The sequence below is a fragment of the Engystomops pustulosus genome, chromosome 7 (genome assembly GCF_040894005.1).
Source record: "Engystomops pustulosus chromosome 7, aEngPut4.maternal, whole genome shotgun sequence".
Classification (NCBI taxonomy): domain Eukaryota; kingdom Metazoa; phylum Chordata; class Amphibia; order Anura; family Leptodactylidae; genus Engystomops; species Engystomops pustulosus.
Genome location: NC_092417.1, coordinates 164,915,963 through 164,937,944, shown reverse-complemented (window position 1 = coordinate 164,937,944; position 21,982 = coordinate 164,915,963). Strand labels below are relative to the sequence as shown.

At 43.0% G+C, this 21,982-nt stretch overlaps 1 protein-coding gene across 11 annotated transcripts in view; it reads right to left on the bottom strand.

Annotated features, from left to right (window-relative positions):
• The window catches only part of CELF1 (CUGBP Elav-like family member 1), a 45,746-nt gene that overhangs the window by 8,615 nt on the left and 15,149 nt on the right, over positions 1–21,982 (bottom strand). For 5 of the 11 annotated variants that reach the window (XM_072118678.1, XM_072118689.1, XM_072118680.1 and 2 more), the window contains 12 exons: positions 21,755–21,942; positions 21,212–21,294; positions 20,358–20,406; positions 18,595–18,729; positions 18,430–18,509; positions 17,662–17,823; positions 17,082–17,184; positions 16,757–16,885; positions 15,454–15,561; positions 15,087–15,272; positions 14,181–14,324; positions 11,539–13,451 (listed from right to left, as the gene is read on the bottom strand). In XM_072118678.1, coding sequence (XP_071974779.1) covers positions 13,324–13,451; positions 14,181–14,324; positions 15,087–15,272; positions 15,454–15,561; positions 16,757–16,885; positions 17,082–17,184; positions 17,662–17,823; positions 18,430–18,509; positions 18,595–18,729; positions 20,358–20,406; positions 21,212–21,294; positions 21,755–21,942 — 1,495 coding nt within the window. In that variant the 3' untranslated portion in view covers positions 11,539–13,323. Of the gene's footprint in view, positions 1–5,988; positions 9,414–11,538; positions 13,452–14,180; positions 14,325–15,086; positions 15,273–15,453; positions 15,562–16,756; positions 16,886–17,081; positions 17,185–17,661; positions 17,824–18,429; positions 18,510–18,594; positions 18,730–20,357; positions 20,407–21,211; positions 21,295–21,754; positions 21,943–21,982 lie in introns of those variants that run through there. The other 6 variants (XM_072118679.1, XM_072118683.1, XM_072118687.1 and 3 more) reach the window with 6 other exon arrangements.

The following is a 21,982-nucleotide window of genomic DNA, read 5'->3' as shown; positions in this document are numbered from 1 at the left end:
ATATACTCTATGGGGCGCCATATTCACCCTTAATAGTGATTTTGGGTAAAGGAGGAGCCGTTTACTTCTACAATGGCGTAATCACAGCATCCGGCAGATGGAGCATATTATTTATCCTCAGGAACCTTGATTAAAGGGGTTTTCCCACCAAACAAGTTAGGCCCTATCCTCAGTGATGAGACCCCCACAGATCATGAGAACGGGGAGGTCTGAGGTACCTCTGTCGGAGCCCGAGATGAGTGGAGCAGACGGCCGCGCATGTCCATTCTGCTCCATTCATCTCTATGGAGCTGACGGAGATTTCTGAGCACCGGATAAGGCCGAACTTGGTTGGTGAGAGAACCCCTTTAAATCCCTCCCAGAATCTTTCCTCGACTGCTTTGCGGAGATGGATATCTCACTTGTAAGCGAATATTGGGGGGGAAGAGGGGAGTCACCACTGCTCAAACAGCACAATCTTTCTCCATCTCAGTCCCTTTACAACCGGTGACTACGCCATTTTACTCCATAGCCCCAAAATGTGATTTTGAGGCACATTATGGTCCAAAAACAGATTCCAGCAAAAGTATTCTAGATGTGAAATTTTCAGTATTCATCAATCCTTTGTGACCTGGAGAGATCCATCTTGACAATTTAGGTGATTCACAAGAATAAAAGAAAAAAGGTTGAGACTTTTTTTCGATATTAATATTCGGTAATAATAATTCTTTATATAGCTCACACAGATTCCGCAGCGCTGCACAGAGTTTGTCAAATCAGTCCCAGTCCCCAATGGGGCTCATAGTCTAATCACCCTACCAGTATGTTTTTGGGGTGTGGGAGGAAACCTGAGGACCCCCAAGCAAACATGGAGAGAACATACAAACTCTTTGCAGATGTTGACCCTGGGGCTTGACCCCAGCGCTGCAAGGCTGTAGTGCTAACCACTGAGCCACTGTACCGCCCTTATATTATATCAAAGAGAAACATAGAACATAAAAGGATTTTGGTCTGTTTTTTTCTCCATTTAAAAAGCCATATGAGAACTTGTTTTTTGCAGGATAATTTGAACTGTATGGTGGTACTGTTAAATATTCCATGTTACGTACAGGGAAGTTAGGAAGAAATTCCATATGCATGATTGTTTGTGTGCAGGATTGATTTTATGGCTTTCCGTGCGGTCTAAATGACGCAGCCCTTGTATTCTATGGATCGGTATGATCTTAGAGGTATCACATTTATACAGGTTTTCTTGAATTAAAAAAAAAAAAATAAAAAAAAAAAAAACCGACAATTAACTTTAAACGGGAACTAAGAGACAATAAGTTTTCTTGTACATTAATTTGTTCAGGGCAGAAAACGTCTTAGTATTGTAACAATCTGTTGCCCTTAACTTCTTCAGACTGTATATGAGGTTGTGCAAGTTCTCATATTTTGCTGGATGAGCTTGAGTTTTCATCGACCCCATTATGGGAACTGCATAACCTTTTGATCGCCTCTTATTAAAATTTTAAAAAGACTTCTAGGTTTTTTTTTTTGTTACAGTTACTTTATGGAATACTTATTTTTATATTTAAATTAATCATGATTTTTGAGATTTATCTATACTTGCATTCTATGCAATGGTTGGGGGGGGGCTTGAATTTTTTCTTACTACATTTTGTTTTTTTTAAAACCCAGAGGGTCCGGTTGCTCATACAAAATACATTTATGTTGCAGTGTATTGTAAATATGCTACTTTTCTACTTCCAGGTCCTTAAAGAGAACCCGTCATGCAAAATAACCCCCCTAAACTAAATATATTTTCATAAACTGCCATTAGAGAGCAATACTTCTATGCCTTCATTGTCCCTCTACATGCCTGTAAACCTAAGCAATGAGGTCCTAAAGCTGTATGCAAATGACCTGTGAAATGTCCAATGAAGCATTAGCATATTCAAGCTGCCCACTCTATTCATGAGTGGGAGGCACAGCCACACCCCCAGTGCATGACTGACAGCCTGTATAATGACGTGAGGCTGTATAATGATGTGAGGCTGTATAATGATGTGCTTCCTGGTGCTGGTGACCAGGCCCCCTGCAGCCTGTGTGTGCATGTGTGTGTGTGTATAGGAGAGATACAGCAGCTCCAGGCAGCCATGTTACAGCAGAACATGTCAGATTCATGTGTAGCTGATGTCTGTGTCTCTCACCTGTATATAGGAGGATGCAGCATGTCAGCAGATGCAGCACACACACTAGCCATGCTTTACTATACATTACACACAGACATGAGCAGGGGGAGGAGAGGGGAGGGGTAACAGGGGTGACATCACTGCCTCTGACCATGTGACCAGCCTCATTTACATGATAAAGAATAGATGATTTTACAATGAATAATGTATGAAATGACTAGATAAAGGCTGGGATGGGATCCTTGTGAGCTGCTCCAACAGGTAGAGGTGACAGGACTAGTGACAGAGACCTGATGACAGGTGTCCTTTAATAACAGGTTGCTGTCAGACTGTGGTCCTAAATCCTCCCGACAGGTTCCCTTTACGTGATACAGGCTCATTACACAACTATAGGTTATACTCCGTATACATACACTTATATAGTATCAATATTAAACCCTAATAAATTTGGGATAAGGAGCTGTTATCCATGGATTTCTTGGGGGCTGTTCTTGCATGAATGTGGAAACAGACCCGTATGTTTGCCTGATCCCCAGGACTGCAAACACGCTACAGGGGTGGAGTCCCTGCATTATACACATATATGATGCAAGGAATCAAGACGACATGATGGCCTCTTTCCACAAGCTGAAAACATTTGTGTGTAGCAGCAAAATACAGAATTGTTGCACATTTTAACCGGTTAAGGACCCGGGCCCTTTCCCGTTTTTTCATTTCCATTTTCCACTCCCCACCTTCAAAAATCTATAACTTTTTTATTTTTACACGTAAAAAGCTATGTGACGGCTCGTTTTTTGCGTAACAAATTGCACTTCATAGTTATCGCATTGAATATTCCATGCCATGTACTGGGAAGCGGGAAAAAAATTCCAAAAGCAGTGAAAATGGTGAAAAAACGCATTTGTGCCGTATTCTTGTGGGCTTGGATATTACGGCTTTCACTTCACGCCACAAATGACGCATCTAATTTATTCTTTGGGTCAGTACGATTACAGGGATACCAAATTTGTATAGGTTTTATAATGTTTTCATACATTTACAAAAATTAAAACTTCATGAACAAAATTTTTTTTTTAATTTTGCCGTTTTTTTGTGCTTATAACTTTTCCATACTTCGTTGTATGGAGTTGAGGGTGGTGTCATCCTCTGCGACTTTTAATGATGTTTTCAGTTATATTAATTTTAGGACTGTACGACCTTTTGATCACTTTTTATAGAATTTTGAATTTTTTTTTAAATGGCAAAAAAGTGCCAGTTTTGACTTTGGACGCGATTTTTCGTTACGGGGTTAAACGCAGTGAAAAACAGTTATTATATTTTGAGAGATCGGGCATTTTCAGACGCGGCGATACCTAATGTATTTATGATTTTTACTGTTTATTTATATTTATATCAGTTCTAGGGAAAGGGGGGTGATTTGAGTTTTTAGGTTTTTTAAGTATAAGGTTTTTTTTTAACTTTTTTTTTATTTTTACTATTTTTCAGACTCCCTAGAGTACTTTAACCCAAGGTTGTCTGATCGATCCTATCATATACTGCCATACTACAATATGGCAGTATATGGGGATTTTACTCCTCATACATTACAATGTGCTGATAGCACATTGTAATGAATGGGTTAACCTGAAGTAGCTTTGGGTCTTCGTGAGACCCGAAGCTACCATGGCGACCGATCGCCGCTCCCCGATGACGTCACGGGAAGCGGCGATCCTCGGAAAGATGGTGGTGCCCATGCGCCGCCATCTGTTTGAAACCGCCGGCAGCTTTGCGATCAGCAAGAAAACACCCGCGATCGGTGCCGGCAGAGACTTACCGGTGCAGCAGACACTTACCGGCTATGGAGAGGGCTCGGCCCGGTTAACATCCTTTTTAACAGACAAACTGCCCCAGAAACCAGCACATCCTACTAACAAGCATTTACTTACCCCATAGCATCACCACAGGGGAAAGAAATCATTAGGCGCATTGATACGAGCCACAAAAAATATCCTGGGTGCTTTATAGCAGCGACCAACTCCTGTCCACTAAACACAGAGAACAAAACAATTCAGCTCCTTCTTCTGTCTTCTTCTCCTTCTTTATCATTTGTTGTTCATGCAACCGCAGCTTTTTACATAGATCAGGACCCTGTAACACCCGGGAAAGCTCTGAATCCAGGTGTTTAACCCCTTAGACATGAACCAAACATGGACTGTGGTGTCTAAGGAACTGCAGGGGGTGTGCGCTCCCTCTGTCACCCATCTGCACCATCATTTATGTGAAAACCATGTGCAGAGATAAAGGGTTATAGGGAGCTTCACTGTTTATTTCCTTTGGATAAATACCCATCCCCCCATCATGCAATGTCACACAGGTGCACAGCTCGTTATAACAAGCCGTGCACCTGTGTGACATCACATGACCAGGGATATAACGAGCCATGCACCTGTGTGACATCACATGACCAGGGATATAACGAGCTGTGCGCCTGTGTGACATCACATGACCAGGGATATAACGAGCCATGCACCTGTGTGACATCACATGACCAGGGATATAACGAGCAGTGCACCTGTGTGACATCACATGACCAGGGATATAACGAGCCATGCACCTGTGTGACATCACATGACCAGGGATATAACGAGCAGTGCACCTGTGTGACATCACATGACCAGGGATATAACGAGCCATGCACCTGTGTGACATCACATGACCAGGGATATAACGAGCTGTGCGCCTGTGTGACATCACATGACCAGGGATATAACGAGCCATGCACCTGTGTGACATCACATGACCAGGGATATAACGAGCAGTGCACCTGTGTGACATCACATGACCAGGGATATAACGAGCCATGCACCTGTGTGACATCACATGACCAGGGATATAACGAGCAGTGCACCTGTGTGACATCACATGACCAGGGATATAACGAGCCGTGCACCTAAAAATTGTATGAATACAGTAAGACTATTTTGTGCGAAATCACATTTTCTTACCTTTTATGCTTCTAGAGGAGGGTCTCTGGTATGATGAAATATTTCCAGAATTAGATTAATTTAGTCTCAAAAAGAGACACGTAAATTTATATTAATTTATATAAATGGTCCTTACAAAAAAAAAAAAAAAAACAATATAGGTGAACGTTACTCCTGGATACTTAACATCAAAAGACAAGGGGGCGCTATCTCTATTTAAACGCCAGAGGAGACAAGGCTTCTTTACTGTAAGAACTGGGAATAGCCGAGCTCAGGCGCTGGTCACAGCAGGGAGAGGAGAAAACTTCAACAAGGGTCTTGATGCTTCTTACATCAAAAACATTGATGTTATGTAGTTGTATAGAATTAGTCTTCCCTTACATGCCTTTCATACCTCGGTAGAATTTAACAAACACATGACTTTTTCCAACCATACTATATAATTAAAGTTTTATCAAACCAGTCTTCCACAGCTCGACCAAAAGTTAAGTGGCTCTCACTTCAGCCAATCAGTAGCCAGCCAGAGCACAGGAGGTCACATGTAACGTAAGATAAAGTCATCTCCCATGGTCGGCACGGACTACTTTCGGCCTTGCAGTTGCAGTGCTAAAAACTTGCCTTATGCGGAAGCCGGATCGGGGTTGAGTTCACCGTCGATCACTCCTGCCCTCACAGGGGTTGATAGGAGTCCTGGCACACCCCTTTAATTTTACAAATTTTTTATTTTTCTGGGTTAAACATGTCATTAGCTAAAGTAACTGTAACATTTATAAGTTTGTGAACCCTTTCACTTAGCACCAGATACATTTATATGTAAACGGGTTGCGTCTCGGCGCTTTGGCCCCGCCCTCCACGAAATAATCAGGCCACACTCGCTCTTCTCAAACAATTTAATAGCAAACAAACAAAGGCAGGTACCACACTGTTTACAAAATGACTTCTAGTCGGTTTTGTGTTCGTGTATGTGTGTGCACAATTAAAACATTTTTGTAAATACCCGGAAGGAGGGTGTTGGGGGGGGGCTTCCAAGAAAGAAAAGGTTACAAAGGGTTAAGCATTTAATACAGACACTCTGGCTTCAAACTCGGAGGGAAAAAAAAAAAAAACACAAAACTCTTTAATCCACAAACTTAGCGATCGGCTAAACGCAGTAGTGGTTACCATTATTTTAATTTTTATTTTTTTTTATATCACTTTTTTTTATTTTTTAATCCTTTCTCCTCTTTAAACCATTAAACGAAAAAAATGTATATATTTTTTTTCCCTACATTTTACAACAAACACAATTTCACACGAAGAAAGAAAAACACGAGAATTCTAAACAAAAAAAAGAGTAAAACTAGAATTTTTTTTTTTTGCTTTGCAAATCAGAAGAAAAAAACAAAAAAAAAACACAAAAACAATAAACGATAATAAATTCAGACAATTAAGAAAAAAAAAATAACAAATTGTGAGGAAGGGAGTGTGGAGATTTCATGAGTCCTGTCACGGCAGCACAGAAGAAGGACGACTTGGTCAAAATAGTGGCAATTTTTTTTTTTTTCCTTTTTTTTTGTTTTTTTTGACTTCACATTGTGAAATAAATCACTTTACATTGTATTTTTGTTTTTCCTAGTAGAAAAAAGGCAAAAAACTGTACAAAATCCTAGTGTTAACTACAATCAGTTTGTACCAATATAAAAGCCCACAGGTTTGTCTCCAAAAGTTTTTTTTTTTTGTTTTTTAAATTTTTTTTTTCTCTTAAACTTTATATAGAATTATTCACAAAAAAAAAAGCAGGCAGATTATTAAAGGAAGGCAGAGGTAACGTTATGGCAATGCATAAAATCACCACGGAACTTAAGATTAGATTGTTTTTCTCCCCCCCCCCTCTCTTTTTGTCGCTTATAAAGTAGTCAGTAGGAAGCCGGTTTTGGCATCGGATTTGCTCTCTCTCTCCGTTATCGTGTCCGTATTGAGAGCTTCTCCCGGTCAAGACACAGGTTTGTGAGGGTTATAGAGAAGGAGTCGCTCCCTGCACGTAGCTGTGTGTTCAGACTGTAGCGCGTGATTCCTGCCTCACGAGTACAAATAACAAATTAAAGCCGGAGCTTAGTGGTAAAGCCCCGGGGGCTGCGCACCTTTATGGGTTATACCCTGTGGACAAGAAGCACCGGAGGGAACACTAGGAGATTATACGTGACATGAACCTGGTCAGAAGGGAAATGCTTCAAGAAGGAGGGGGGCGGGGCCATCAATTGCAGAATGCTTCAAGGGAGGGGGGCGGGGCCATCAATTCCAGAATGCTTCAAGGGAGGGGGCGGGGCCATCAATTCCAGAATGCTTCAAGGGAGGGGGGCGGGGCCATCAATTCCAGAATGCTTCAAGGGAGGGGGCGGGGCCATCAATTCCAGAATGCTTCAAGGGAGGGGGCGGGGCCATCAATTCCAGAATGCTTCAAGGGAGGGGGGCGGGGCCATCAATTCCAGAATGCTTCAAGGGAGGGGGCGGGGCCATCAATTCCAGAATGCTTCAAGGGAGGGGGGCGGGGCCATCAATTCCAGAATGCTTCAAGGGAGGGGGCGGGGCCATCAATTCCAGAATGCTTCAAGAAGGAGGGGGCGGGGCCATCAATTCCAGAATGTTTCAAGGGAGGGGCCAGGCCATGAATCGCAGAATGCTTCATATTATAACCACTGGGCCTGGCAAGTGGAAATACGGGGGAAAGCAACCTATGACTTTACTCAAAATGTTTGGGACCCCTCAATAGAGCAAAAGTAGACATGGGTGACCACTACTCCTCTCGCTTCTAGGGGACAGACCTAACGCTATGTACACCATCAACCCAATCAGTCCCTTCGAATCATTTGGAAGATGGTGGGCGCCCACGTGAACAATGATCCATTCTCCATTCACGCAGGAATTGGGATTCCTTTCTACTTCTAGGAGAGCAGCCATGTTTGTGGGGATGAACTAAAAATGCAAAAGTTACAAAATGTCAATGAAATGGAAAACAAAAATAATTTTTGGAATCCTTATGTCCTATGGATTGGTGGATTTCGCCTTCCAGGCTCCATCCTACAATAGCCCTCAAAATCCAGTTGACTTAGAAAAATGTCGCTGCCCTGTATCGGTGGGGCGATTATGTCATGTGTTACGGTGCCAACCGTGAAATACCACACCGTCTTAGACAGCGAGATTACCCTGCAAAAATTAGGGGCGACGAGCCGCGGGTGCAGCCTGAACACACAGCCGGGAATATACCTTGTACTGCACGTCTAACAAAAACACAAAAATTAAAAATGGAAAAAAAAAAAATTTTACACGGCTAAACAATTTTTTCTTTAAAATAAAAATGATGTTTTACACCCCTGCTTTGCATTTTACCTCTAAAACAAAGAAGAAGAAAAAAAAAAAAATCAGCTCAGAGGACACAGGCAGAAACATACAGAATAAATTTTAGAATTTTTTTTTTGGCACAATCCATTGAAGAAAATTAAGAAAAAACAAAACAGACAGTCACATTCTGCTGTAGAGGCGGCTTCTTAAAAAAAAATAAAGAGGCAGCGGCCCCCGACGGGAACAATTTTTATATTCAGAAATCGGCTGAGCTGAACACAAAATTTAGGGAGGTCGAGGAGGGGGTTTAGGGGGATTCTAAACAGAGACAATGTAACGAGAGAAAAAAAAAAAAAGCCACTTGCAGACGGCAAAATGTGACCTCTCAAGATTCCAAAATTTTGGTAAAAAGTAAAAGCAAAAAAAAAAAGACACAACCCCCTCCCGTCGCTCCGTCAGAGAGGAAATAGACACTGAAATTTGGTTGGTAGAAAACACAACAAAAATAAGGACAAAAGTATTAAACAGTGTGCCAGCCGGCCCTGCTCAAAAGATTTTGTACAAAGTATCATCCGGGGAAGGGGAAAAAAAAAAAAAAAAAAATTTTAAAGTGGTTAACTTTATCAATTTCTAGAAAAATAGAATGTTTTTTTTTTTTTTTTTTAATATTAATAATAATCAAATGCAAGATTTTAAATATTGATGTCCCTCTTTGCAGTCTTTGTAGCAAAGCCGATTTGGCAACACGCAAGGAAAAAAAAAAAAACAGAAATAATAAAACACAACATGGTAAAAAAAAAAAAAATAACACATTAGCATCAAAAAACAACAACAACAAAAAGTCAAAAAAACACAAGTTCAGAGGTGAGAGAGTTCAAGCATCAAAGAAGCTGAAGAAACAAGGATTTGGACGATGTACTTGAACGCCACACCGACATGCTTTACAGGCACAATGATGGACAAATGGCAGGAAGGGAATCTAGAAAACAAGAACAAACCAGAGAAAAAAAAAAAAAAAACAGGGAGAAGCACTGAGTTACACAACGCAATACATCAAATCACAGAGAGAGACACAAGACACATGGCCGGGCCGGGGACCCGGGTCAGTAGACATGCAGAGGACACCCCGAGAGGGGGGAGGAGGACAATGTCACACACACACACACGCGTGTACATACAGGACTGTGAGAGGGGCGCGGGGAGGAACACCCAGACAGACACAAAATTAGAATCACCATGCAAAATACAAAAAAAAAAAAAAAAGGAGTAAGCCCAGCCACCCCAACATGAACACAACGGGGACAAGGAGTGGCAGGAGTGGAGACCGGCAGAACCCAAACCGCTCCATGTAAACTATGGGTGTCTGCGGCCGCACTGACTAGCGCCTCCTATTGCTATGAATGCAAAACACATCCGAGATGACTTTAGAGGGAACCTGTCATCAGTTTTCACCATAGTAAACCAGTGACCGTGCTGGGTACAACCCCTGGAGTTCGTTTTGTGTGTAGTAAGTAGCGATAACTTTTAATTCAGGTTTGCAGCTCAGCAAGTTCTCCGAGTAGGTCTCAGCCTGAAGAGCTTTCTGCTCTCTGTAAAAATCTGTTCCACAGCTCCTCCCCTCTGTGTTAAACATCCAATCAAAATCTCCTGATACAGCTCCAACGGAGGGGGATTGGCAGTGGAGCAGTTCAGTGCAGAAAGCTCTTCAGGCTGAAAAACCCCGCCCAGAGCCCATGCAGGAGCTGCAGAGCTGGATTATAACTTCACTTTTCAGGTTACTAACACTACACATCTCTCCAGGGACAGTATCCAACAGTCTGAAGTTTGGTATAATGAAAATGAGTCAACGATTCCCTTTAAAAGAACAAAATAAATAAAAACTAATGTACTATTGCCCGATACACTGCGCTAGTAAAAGCTTTTTTTTTTATTGTTATTGTGCCACTTTTTAATCACAAGTACAATGACCACATCCCGCAGCTTTCCACAGAGCCAGGGATGAATATGTAAAACGCATCCACTTTAAAATTTTTGGCAACACTTAATGTGTATTTTTTTTAAAAAAAACATTAAAATTTTAAAAAATTCACTTAAAGCGGTCGGCATCTGATCTCTTGGCTTTCAGTCTCCTCCTACGTGAAAATGTAGTTTGGCCACAGTGGGATACAGTCTGGCTGGGGCTGCAATCTTTTTGTGGGGTGGGGTGGGGGTAACCATAGTGTAAGGGGAACATGAGGGGCGCCAATGATTGCGTGCAGATTATATTAGTGTCAGTCTCAATTCACACAATTCTACATCCCGACTGGGCCATTTAGCTTTAACCCCTTCAAAGGGGTTTTCCCACGGACTGAAGTTAGGGATAGGGCCCAACTTGCTGATCAGTGGGGGTCTCAGTGCTGAGACACACACAGATCGCGAAAATGAAGGGTCCGTCAGACTAATGGAGCAGACGGCCGCACGTGACCGTTCTGCTCCATTAATCTCCAAGAAGCTGATGGAAATTGCCGAGCACAGCGCTCAACGATCTCCATCAGCTCCATAGAGATTAATGTACTGAAACCCCCGCTGATCAGCAAGTTAGACCCTATCCCGTGGATAGGGCCTAACATTCGTTCGTGGGAAACCCCCTTTAAAAAAAGCAATAAAAGGGTCAAACCCTGCAGCATTCACTTATCCCCGAGGACCTCAATGGGATGACTGCGGGTAGAATATACATTATTATATCTCTATTCTACTCAAGGTCCTGCAAGAGGTTGGCCACAAATTCCAAAGTCCCGCAGGACACAGGAAGTCATCAGAATTCCCAAAGCATCATGTGACCAGAGCACTGTCAATCAGTGTAAGGCCTGTATAGGTGATTGTACTTCGGAATTTGTGGCGTACCCCTTTAACCCCGCCCCCAATTAGTAAAGTCAATGAAGTCAATTGCAGCCCCGCCTCTTACTCCTCCTGCTTCGCTTTATGTGATTGTCATTTACACTGCAAGGCCCTTAAGCGTAGCCGCACGCAGCCAAGAGCCCTGAAAAATCCAGAGTCCAGACGGCCGTCTTGTAAACTTTTTTTTTTCGTTTTGAGCAAAAATAGTTTTAAAAATACTGACAAAATTTTTATTTTTTTGCAGGAAGAGACCTGTTCATTATTAATTCACATTTACACCCCCGGTCTGACACCATGGACCGGGTGGATCTATATACGTCCCTTCCCCCCTCCCAAACGCATTGTACTAAAACAAGATGTCTAATAATCTGTATATATATATATATATATATTTAAAAAAAAACACAACACAAAATAAAGTCGCCATCTTCCCAATTCTACAAAATCTCTTCCCAGCGAAATAATTTAGGCAATAAATATATTGCTCACTCGTCCGAGCTGTATAAAACCTCTATAAAAATAGAAACGACATTCTAGCAGGCTTGGTTTTCCTTCAATTGCCTTTTGTTTTTTAGTTTCAATATTTTTTTTTTTTTATACATTTGTATAAAAAAAAAAAAAGTTTCTATCAGGAGCCTGGAAGCCTCTTTATAAGTTTCACATTATCCCAAATCCAAAAAAAAAAAAACTTTTGAAAACACAAATTTTTTTTTTCTCTGAGTATTACATTATTCAAGTTTTAGCAGTTCCGTCTTCGTCGTGTAAGTCACGATACGTGTATGTAGGTATGTACCTGGGTACATACACACACAGGCACATGAAATACGCCTCTATTCTACTACACAACACCAGGAAATTAGGAGAGGAGCAGCGGCTTAGCGCCAGTCACTGCCCCGCTTGCTATGTATGGTAAGAAAACTTACCGGTAAATATGTATAGCCCGGATATAAGCAGGCGGGAGTAAGAAAATTATTATATTGCATTGCGGATATAGCTGCTGGTGCAAGTATCCTACAACTCCTGAAAGGGTCTTAAAGGGGTCGTACTGCAAAGGACAAGTGTGTGATCAGTGCAGATTTGGACACTGGTAACCCCACACACATCACAAATTACACTGCGGCCACATTCATTTCTATGGGGCTGCCAGACTTTGTGCAGAAGTGAATTCAAGTCCAATAGAAGCCGAAGGAGGCAGCGGGTTTGCCCCTTTATTCTCGTCATATATTGGAGTCCACAGAGGTCAGGCCACCATCCTAGTAACCGCACAGAGATCAATGGACATGTACTACTGCTGCTCATTCACACAAGGGTATGGGGAAACTAAGTACCCTTGGCTTGAATGATCAGACTCATCCTTGGTCATGGTACAACCTCTTTAGGAGACCTCTTCAATTGCATGCAAAGCCCATATCATCCGATGTCGTGGCCCTATACTTGCCATATTAGCTGCCATCACAGAGGATGAAATAGGGGGAGGGGGAACAAGTAATCTTTATCCCCGATTAGTAACGCGCGAGATACTTCTCTCCCTGCAGACAAATGGCAAGCGGGGCCGGGAGCAGAGCGTTTTTGCAGGCCGCTTGCCCCCTTCTCCTTTTCCAGGGGGTTCTGGTATTGGGACATTCACACACATTTGTACAAACACAGCAAAGTCCAAATAATATTAATAATAATAATAATAATAAAATCACTGATATGGCACCTAATCTCCAAAAGAAAAAAAAAACACTTGGAACAAATAGTACAAGCAGTTCTTCCATACGAAAGCAAAAAAAATAAAAATTTAAATAAAATTCACAACAAAAAGTTGTACCCAGAGTCTTTTTTTTTAGGAGGGAAAGAGGCTTCTGGCTGTAAGCACACGTAGATGCTTTGGGGCTGCTGTAAAGACAGCGATAGTCTTGTGTTCTCACTAAGTGCTCTCCTCCAGTTACACATCATCCTGGTCTTGGCCTTTCCATCCCACACTTACCAGAACATCCTTCTCGCTCACTTCCCAGGGGCAGTACAGTTCAGTAGGGTTTGCTGTCGTTCTTGGAGCGTTTTAGTTGCACTTTCAGACGTTTCATTCCGATCTGAAAGCCGTTCATGGACTGGATGGCAGCCTGAGCGGAGACTGGATTGTCGTAGCTTACGAAACCTGCTCAAGACAAGCACAAGTGGTTGGGAGGGGGAACAGGAGACAGAGGGGTCAGAGAAAATATATACCTTTAAAAAGAGAGAGGGTAAAAAAAAAAAAAAACCCTGACCCCGACGTACAATCATCAGAAGTGTTGGTGGTCACGTGACGGCTGTGGCCTCAGATTAGCTGAAAACTTACGTCCCAGCCGGCTTCTATCTTTCCCCATTCAAACTGAATATTCCATTGCAGGGATTACACCAAGATCGATTGTCATCCCCCATTCATAAACTGATCATGGGGCCCACCGATAAAGAGTATAGGGGTCTCTGTTCTCACTAACTGATGAGCATCAGGGCAAGGATGTGTCCTGCCACTACAATAAGTACGATGAGAGTGTAGAAAATTGCTGAGCACAGCGTTCGCCCATCTCGGGGGCTCTTACGCTTGGCATCCTCTGACACTCGCATTGTACGGAATGCATTTGTTCCATCAAGTAATGAGAAAGGGACACCCTGTTCTTGTGATCCAGGTAGTCGGACGCACATCAAATTGTTATCACCTATCCTGTGGAGAGGGGATAAAGCACCAAACTTTTTACAACCACTGTAAGCCAGGGTCTGATCGTTGTCACACAAAAGGTCTACCCTTCTGCATTGTGGGGATGCTGAGAGTTGTAGTTTTGATGCAAATCTAAAGTTCTCTGCCCAGAGAAGAAAGTTTAACCTGATCAGACACTGTAAAACTTACCAAAACATTTGCTGAGGTTCGTTTGTTTATCAATGAAAACTTTGGCAGACACAATATTTCCAAATGGCATGAACATCTGCAGGAGGTCTTGGTCACCAAACTCCTGGGGCAAGTGGTATATAAAGAGGTTTGCTCCCTCTGGGCCTAGGAGCCAAAGAGAGATGACACATAGCAAATGAGACGATGTCAAAAGCAAAAGGGATGAGGCTGGGACAATACACACACACGACAAAGGGAAAAGAATTACTAAGCAAATTGCCCCAGAATTCTGGCTCAAATTGCAGCAAAAAAAAAAAAAAAATAATAATAAAATCTGTGTATATGCTGTGTGGCAAATTTGTGTGTTTGGTATCTGCAGCTTGTTAGGAAACTCTGAAAAGTCTTGTAATTATTAGTATAAGGATGCCCGCCATTACTTTTGAATACTGGTGTAAGAATTAATCTGGCCAAGCGATGGAGTATACAAAGTCTCCCATTATACTCCCTTCCTATTCTAGATGCAACTTGCTACATCATGAGAGAACCTTTCACCAGATTTAGGGCATGTTTCCTGATGCCACTTGGATCTAGGGCACCAAAATTAGTGATCCCCAGTCAAGGACATGGCCATGTTCTCCCGCAATTAAGCTTTATTCTGCTGCAGTGACGCTGTGACTTTGCTCCGGCAACTCCCAATGCATGGGAGCTTAAGGACCGTACACCTCGCGTCACTGCGCAGTGAAGGGTTAAATGAAGCAATGTAAAAGGAAATGCAGCTGTACAGAAGGTACAACAAACAACTTTACATCGCAATCAAATCAGATGCTTAATTGTCAGAAGAACAGATGAGCGGTGGTCAATCACCAACCAGGGCTCAGCTGTAACCTCACTGCACTACACAAAGGCCATCACAGCAACAACACATACCTTCCTTTTGACTACCTGCAGCTCCCAGGCCCTGCTGCGATAATAGGCTCTGGTTGTAGAGTGAGGGCAGCGCCGCTGCTGCGTACTGCTGGATCCCAGAGTAAGCTTGGCTCAGGGCTTCCATTGTGCTTCCGGTGCCATTGGATAGACCACTGCCGCCCAGGCCACCATTCAAAGCAGCCATGCCTATGAGGGAAAAAAAATGATAAGTTCAAGGACAGAAGGAAGATCTAAAGCACAATCGCAGTGTGAATCCCCAAGTCATGTGACATTGCACTGTTAATTCCCCCCCTCCTGCGACTTTAAACTCCTATGAGCTATGCAAGACTTGTAAAATCCCATTAATTTATGTTATATCTGTATTTACCTGCTAAAGAACCAACATTGAGACCTGCAGTGGCACCAGCCAAGGTCTGCAGAGCTCCTAGAGACGCCATGGGGTTGACTGATGAACTATTAGAACTAGGGGATGAACCTGATGAAAAAAAATAACAGCCAGGATTAATCTTATAGAAATATAGATATATGTTGCTTTCAACCTGTCCAAACCAACCACAGGGACTAAGCCAAACAAAAAGGCGGCGAATTTGTTATGGAAATGTGGTAAACCAAAGCTGTATCACCTGTGAAATTTAATAAACTTCAGACAATGGAATATATGGTCATAACTGACGATGGATTCCCTATAATCTTGCTACTCTATCTGTATGACTACTACTCCAGTAGTGTGTAGCTTTGCACTAGATGGAGAGCCTCTATCATACCCCTTTCAGGCTAGAAAGACTTCTACTTTACATACCAGTTTAAATCACTGTTTAGGTCCCTCCAACCTGCTTGTTGAGGATCCATCAGTTGCGCCCCCTACAGAACAGCTGTTCTCAGAATAGTACAGGAAGCAGACAGCTCCATTCTCCATCTGAGTCACTGCAGCTTAGTTACCATTTAAAAGCAGTAACGAGATGTGACCACTACACAGACAACTGCGCTGTACACTCACTGTACCATCAGCTGCAGAGAATCCCTGATCTGGATGAATAAGAATAACCTTTTCCAAATTCTTGTAGCCTTTCAGGCAAGATTTTTACCACTGATTTTACCAAACTGCCTGCAAACTATTTAAGAAACAAATTTCTGAATTGTAGCTTAATAAACTTTACCTACAGTATAGTGGGTTTACTTTAACAGAAGGTGGACTCTCTGTAGCCTAGTAGCTTGTCCAGGTTTCCATTGAAGGAAAAGTGTGTAGTGAGCTTGGATCTAGGCCCTACTCAGATCCCTTGCAGGAGCTGCAGACCTGGATTATCACTTTTCACTAACTTTCACCAACACCACACAAGAAGATCTGACTACATGTCTTCGAGGACAAGCACCAACACTGGCCAAAGCTTTGGATGGTCAAAAGTGCAGACAGATTCCCTTTAAAGTGATATTTCTGTGACATAATGATAGCATATGTATTTGTGGGTGTCCAAGAGTAGTGGTCATAGCTCTTGGACTCTCACTGAACCAAAAAAATGAAGGGGACACAGAATCCATCACCAATATCATGAGTATTTACACCGATGTTCATGATTCAGTAGATCATCTGCCCTTGACCAAATCATAAAAACCCTTGGAACTGGAATGTTAGGACGACACAATACAGTTCACAGTAAAGACACGCGGCTCACCAGAACTGGTCAGGACGCTGAGGGGACTGCTTGATGAAGTGAGTGCCGAGCCTGCACTGACTGGGTTCTGGGTGACGCTGGCAGCGGCCGCCAATGCTGCCAAATTCTGAATCTGCATGGCACTGAGTCCTGTAACACGCAATGTGCATTAGCCAATACGCTCAAGATGGATGGTTACTTTATACAATATTACAAGTTACATACAATAAAGCATATGATGAACGTCACTGATAATAAAATGCAAACATTTTTAACATACAACAATACAGAATTTTAAAAAGCAATACAAAAACAAAAAAGTATAAAAAAAAGAAAATGCACACACCTGATGTTCTCCCCGTGGAGTACTCACCTCCCATGGGATGGAGGCCACTCAGGGAGTTGAGGTTGCCCGAGGAGGCTGTCTGCTGGAGGAGCTGCAAATAAAGCTAGACATTACACCAAAAACAAAACAAGAAGGAGAGTGAGGGCTTGTTCCGGTCTGGGGGAGGAAGAAAACGTATCACACCACAGATATCCACAGGGTGTACATTGGGAGGTTGAGTGAGCGGGAAGGACCGGGTGAGTTAGACCACCATCACAAAAAAAAATAAAAAATTATATATCTCCACTGCAAAGAGTTAGACTATTCCAAGCCAACACACTTTATGAAGGACTGGAGATTCCCGCACAAGCCCGAGCTGAACACATAGAACTGAAACATTTAACGGACCAGAAATTTCTGGTGTAAATAAGAGTGAACTGCACAATGCAGCTGTCTACGAGGAGCTCCGTGGTCCTAGATGTTCAGCTCATACCAAGGCAGAAGACTCTGTGCAGTCCTCACCAGGAGAGGAAGCTTTTCTCCACCACTGGGAACTCTGCAAAAACCAGCGTGGAGAAGAGCAAACCTAGTCAGTACTTACTGCTAAGTATTGTGGTGCCAGACTGTTCAGTCCCGCCAGGTTCCCCCATACAGAGGCGGCATTAATCTGCTGCATCTGCTGCTGGAGTTGTTGTGCCATTCGTTTCTGTTCTTTGTCTTTCTGGGTGTCGGCAAACTTGACGACGATTGGAGAGGAACAACCCTGCAGAAGGAGGCAAAGGTCTCGCGTAAAACAGTGGCGTGTGCCGTGACAAGGTCTGGGATAAAATCTTAACACTGGGCAATGGACTAACAAGCTTGACCAGGAGTCCGGCTATACAAGTCGTTACAGGTTTTACTCTTACTGAGATGAGAATACATCTCCCCCTGTAGGCCAGGGATGCACCTCATGCTAACAAGTATTGATGTCTTATCTGCATGGTAGACAATATTTCAACATATCCCACACACATGCCAAACAAATACCAGACTAGTGGGGGATCCCACAGCTAAACCAACTCAACAAGTTAGCTCCTATCCATAGGATAGGGGGTAATTTCTTGATATAGTAGTATCAGTAATGGGACCACCATGGATCACAAGAACAGGGGTCCATCAGTTCTAGAGATAGTGACTGGAGTGTCGGCGCTTTTGTGCAACCGACCACACCATTCTATTGGGGTGCAACGTGGGTACCCTGTTCTTGTGATCCACTGGGCTCCCATCATTGGACCCCCACGAATTGGCAAGTTAGTCCCTATCATTTGTTTATGGGGTAAGTTGCTGTTGCTGTCACAATGGGGAGATGGGATTTATGGTCAGGACTTACCTCCATGGTTTGTGCTTGGTGCATGGCTTTGATTGCATTCTGTGCCATAGATCTGGATGTAAATGTGATGAATGCACAACCTGCAATGTAAGGAAAAAAAGTATATGACATGGACTGTGCCCTGAAGACACAAACTAGGAGTCCAATCCCATTACTCATACATACCTCTGCTCAACCCATCAGGTCCCCGTAGGATTCTGCACTCCTCTATCTGCCCAAACTGAGAGAACATGACCCGGATATCATTTTCATTACACTTCTTGGACACCATGCCAATAAACAACTTTCTGTCTTCCACAGCTAATAGAAAAAAAACGAATATGGAATTAAAGTTGAGAATATAAGATAGGATACTTTAATCTGAACAAAGCGACGTAACAGCTTAGCAAGCAATATGTCGATATGGTGGTTCATTGCAGCCCGAGGACAAAGCACAAAACCGGTCTGTGAACCACAGATTGTGTAGAGACCAGTTTCACGAAAAGGCCACACTGCCTGGAATGGGATTCCATGCATCATGGTGAAATTTAACGCAAGGAGTCCCTTCTTACAGTTCAGTGCTGTTTAGCAGGGAACAAGGAACTCCATGCATATTTCACCATACGAGACCAGTCCACAGCAATGTGATCAGTCCATGAAAAGGGACACATGTATTTTAGACTACCCTAAGGGTATGAGGAATAGAGCTAGTTTAGGAGTTTCAGTGTATATTTTTAGTGCCCATTCATTCATTCAGGATGTTTAAAGGGAACCTGTCACCAGGGATCTCATTTTCACTAAAGACAGGTTGCAGAACCGCAATAGAGGTACATTGCACATCTGCCTTTCTGCTTTCTCTAAGCATGTGCAATACAATATAATTGTGCGTTATAACTTACCTCACACCCTGACAGAATCCTGTGTATTCACAGGGGTTGGGCTTTGGTTTGGATGCATTTCAATAAAACAACATATGACCTGTCTGTGCTGCTCCCTCCTCAGCTCTGGGCCCCCAAGTTTGTGCTCCTGTACAGCTCCTCCCTTCCCCACAGATGTCAGCTCACCCTGCTGTGAGCTGTCTGAAGGAACAGGAGGGAGGAGCTGTACAGGAGCACAAAGGTGGAGGCCCAGAGCTGAAGAGTGATCAGTACAGACAAGTCACAGGTTTTTGAAATGCATCCAAACCATAGCCCAACCCCTGGGACTAAACAGAGGGTTTTGTCAGGGTGCAAGGTAAGTTATAACACACAATTATATTGTAATGCAGAAAGCAGAAAGGCAGATTTGCAATGTAGCTGTAATGATCTTCTGCAATCTGAAGGGAAAATGAGGTCCCTTGTGACAGGTTCCCTTTAATGCAGATTCTGGTAATGTCCATTATTTCAGTAAATCTGTAAAAAAAATTAGCAACAGAATCCCATTGGAATTTACAGGAGGTGGAATTTTTTGTATCCATAAAAAAAAAATATATATATCACACTTTAATGGATGCTTACAGAATAAGTCCTTTGCAGGAAAATAAAAACAAGGCGCAAACATCTCTTGTTAATCAGGAGTTAAAAAGGAGACAAATGGTATTCACCAGTCACAGGACTGTCATCCAGATTTACGGTTCAATGAACACAACAGGACAATGTGACTTAACACATTCAGGTAGGTGTCCTCCACAATGGACTCTTTGTTGTAGCAACTGCTGAGAGTTCATCTACTTCTCAATTTACACTTTAATTGACTCCTTTAGAAGAACAGGATGACCAGATGCAAGTAACGCCGCACTGAAGAGGGTTAATAGTGACGGGGCAGAACAAACAACCGCAACAGACCAGCAGTAATGTGATTGTGAGAGCTCGCCGCCGGCGTCTGCTTCACACAGGAAGGAAGAGCGGCCCTGGTGTGCACGACGCCTTACTAGCCTGGAAGTGTGAACTGATCAGCATTGGGTGACATACCGTTATTCTTCTCACTGTCTGCCGGCTTCATCTGGATAGGGTGATGCATCTGCACACAAGAAGATGATACATCACTTAGATGGCGGTACAACAAGATTGCATGTGACCTATTAGGGTGGCATTACACTCCAGTATATTCCGCATTTCTACTTGTATAGATTAACATTAGCGCAAGCAAAAAGATTGTGTAATACAACACCTAAGAGTCTACTTGCGTCTTGGCATAGGCAATGATGAGGCTCCAGTGGTCTCATAAAACACAGAGTTTGCCTAAGCCGCGCCATCCAATCATCTTAAGCTCTAGAGCTTACACCAGAGGTATGGGTTTTTTGCAAGAAGGTTCTACGTCTGCTATTGCATGCCTATAATGTGGCATATATTGATAACCTAAGCAGTAAACAACTATAACTCTGAGCTGAGCATGCATGTGTGTGTGTGTGCTGCTAAAAAGGATCAGGAACTGTAAAATTGGACCTCAGATCTGCTGCCAGGGCGATATGTTGGGTTGCCATGAAACACATTAATGTCAGCTGAAAAGGTGTGAACTTTCAAGTTTAGGCTAGGTAATCCTTTTCAGATCAGCAGGGGTCCAACATCACCACCAATGAAAGCAATTGCAATGCAGCAGAAAGCACCAATTAGACTCCATAAGCCAAAGACGTTCTGTATGTGCACTCCAGTCTCATTCAAGTAAATGGAGGCGAGCTGCAATACCAGGTACGACCACTACATAATGTATAGCGTTGTGCTTAGTAGGAAGTGAACATTCATCCCAGTGCTGCAGAAACTGTACCTAGACAACTCTGTTAATGCACTTGGCTCCCCTCCCATAGAAAAGCTGAAAGTTTACTTACCCCAGGAAGAATCTTCATATTGTGCAACGCATTCTGTGCTTCTAATGCGGCCTTACGCGTGTAGAACGTAATAAAACAGCATCCTACGGGCAAGAAACAAGAAAAGTCACTAAGGCAATTGATCAATCTTGGTGAAAATGACACATCTGTAAAAAGTTGCTAGTCCGAAAACCAGTTTAATAAGTCAATAAATCAAAGACTGTAATAAATCGCTCTGAAGCCGGCTGCAAATAGCCGCAGTCAATCCATGAAAATTGGATTGTAAGCTGAGCAGGTTTCACGGCCTGATCACAGTGCAGAGGACGCGACTGTGGTCGGGTGGACACAGCTGTGGTCGGTCCGTGCGCTCGCCATATTTCACAGGCGGATCTCTGAGCATCAATCATATAGGGGCTCCTTGTATCATATAGTGCTATGATACAAGGAGCCCCTATATGATTGATGCTCAGAGATCCGCCTGTGAAATATGGCGGGCGCACGGACCGACCACAGCTGTGTCCACCCTAGCACTGACTGATGCAAACACCTAAAAGAGAGCCTCACCTTTACTCTGCGGAGGGTTCTGGCTTCTGTCTCGCAGGACATTGATTTCGTACACCGCGCCGTACTGTTCGAATAGCTCCCTCAGCTCCTTCTCTGACCAGCTGCGAGGAACCTGTCCCACGAACATCTTGATGGAATCTGGATCCGGATGGTCTGGATGATCCATGGTGCCGTTCATCTTCTTAGATCTAGGACAAGCGACGTTAGATGTTAATAGGGAAACGAAAT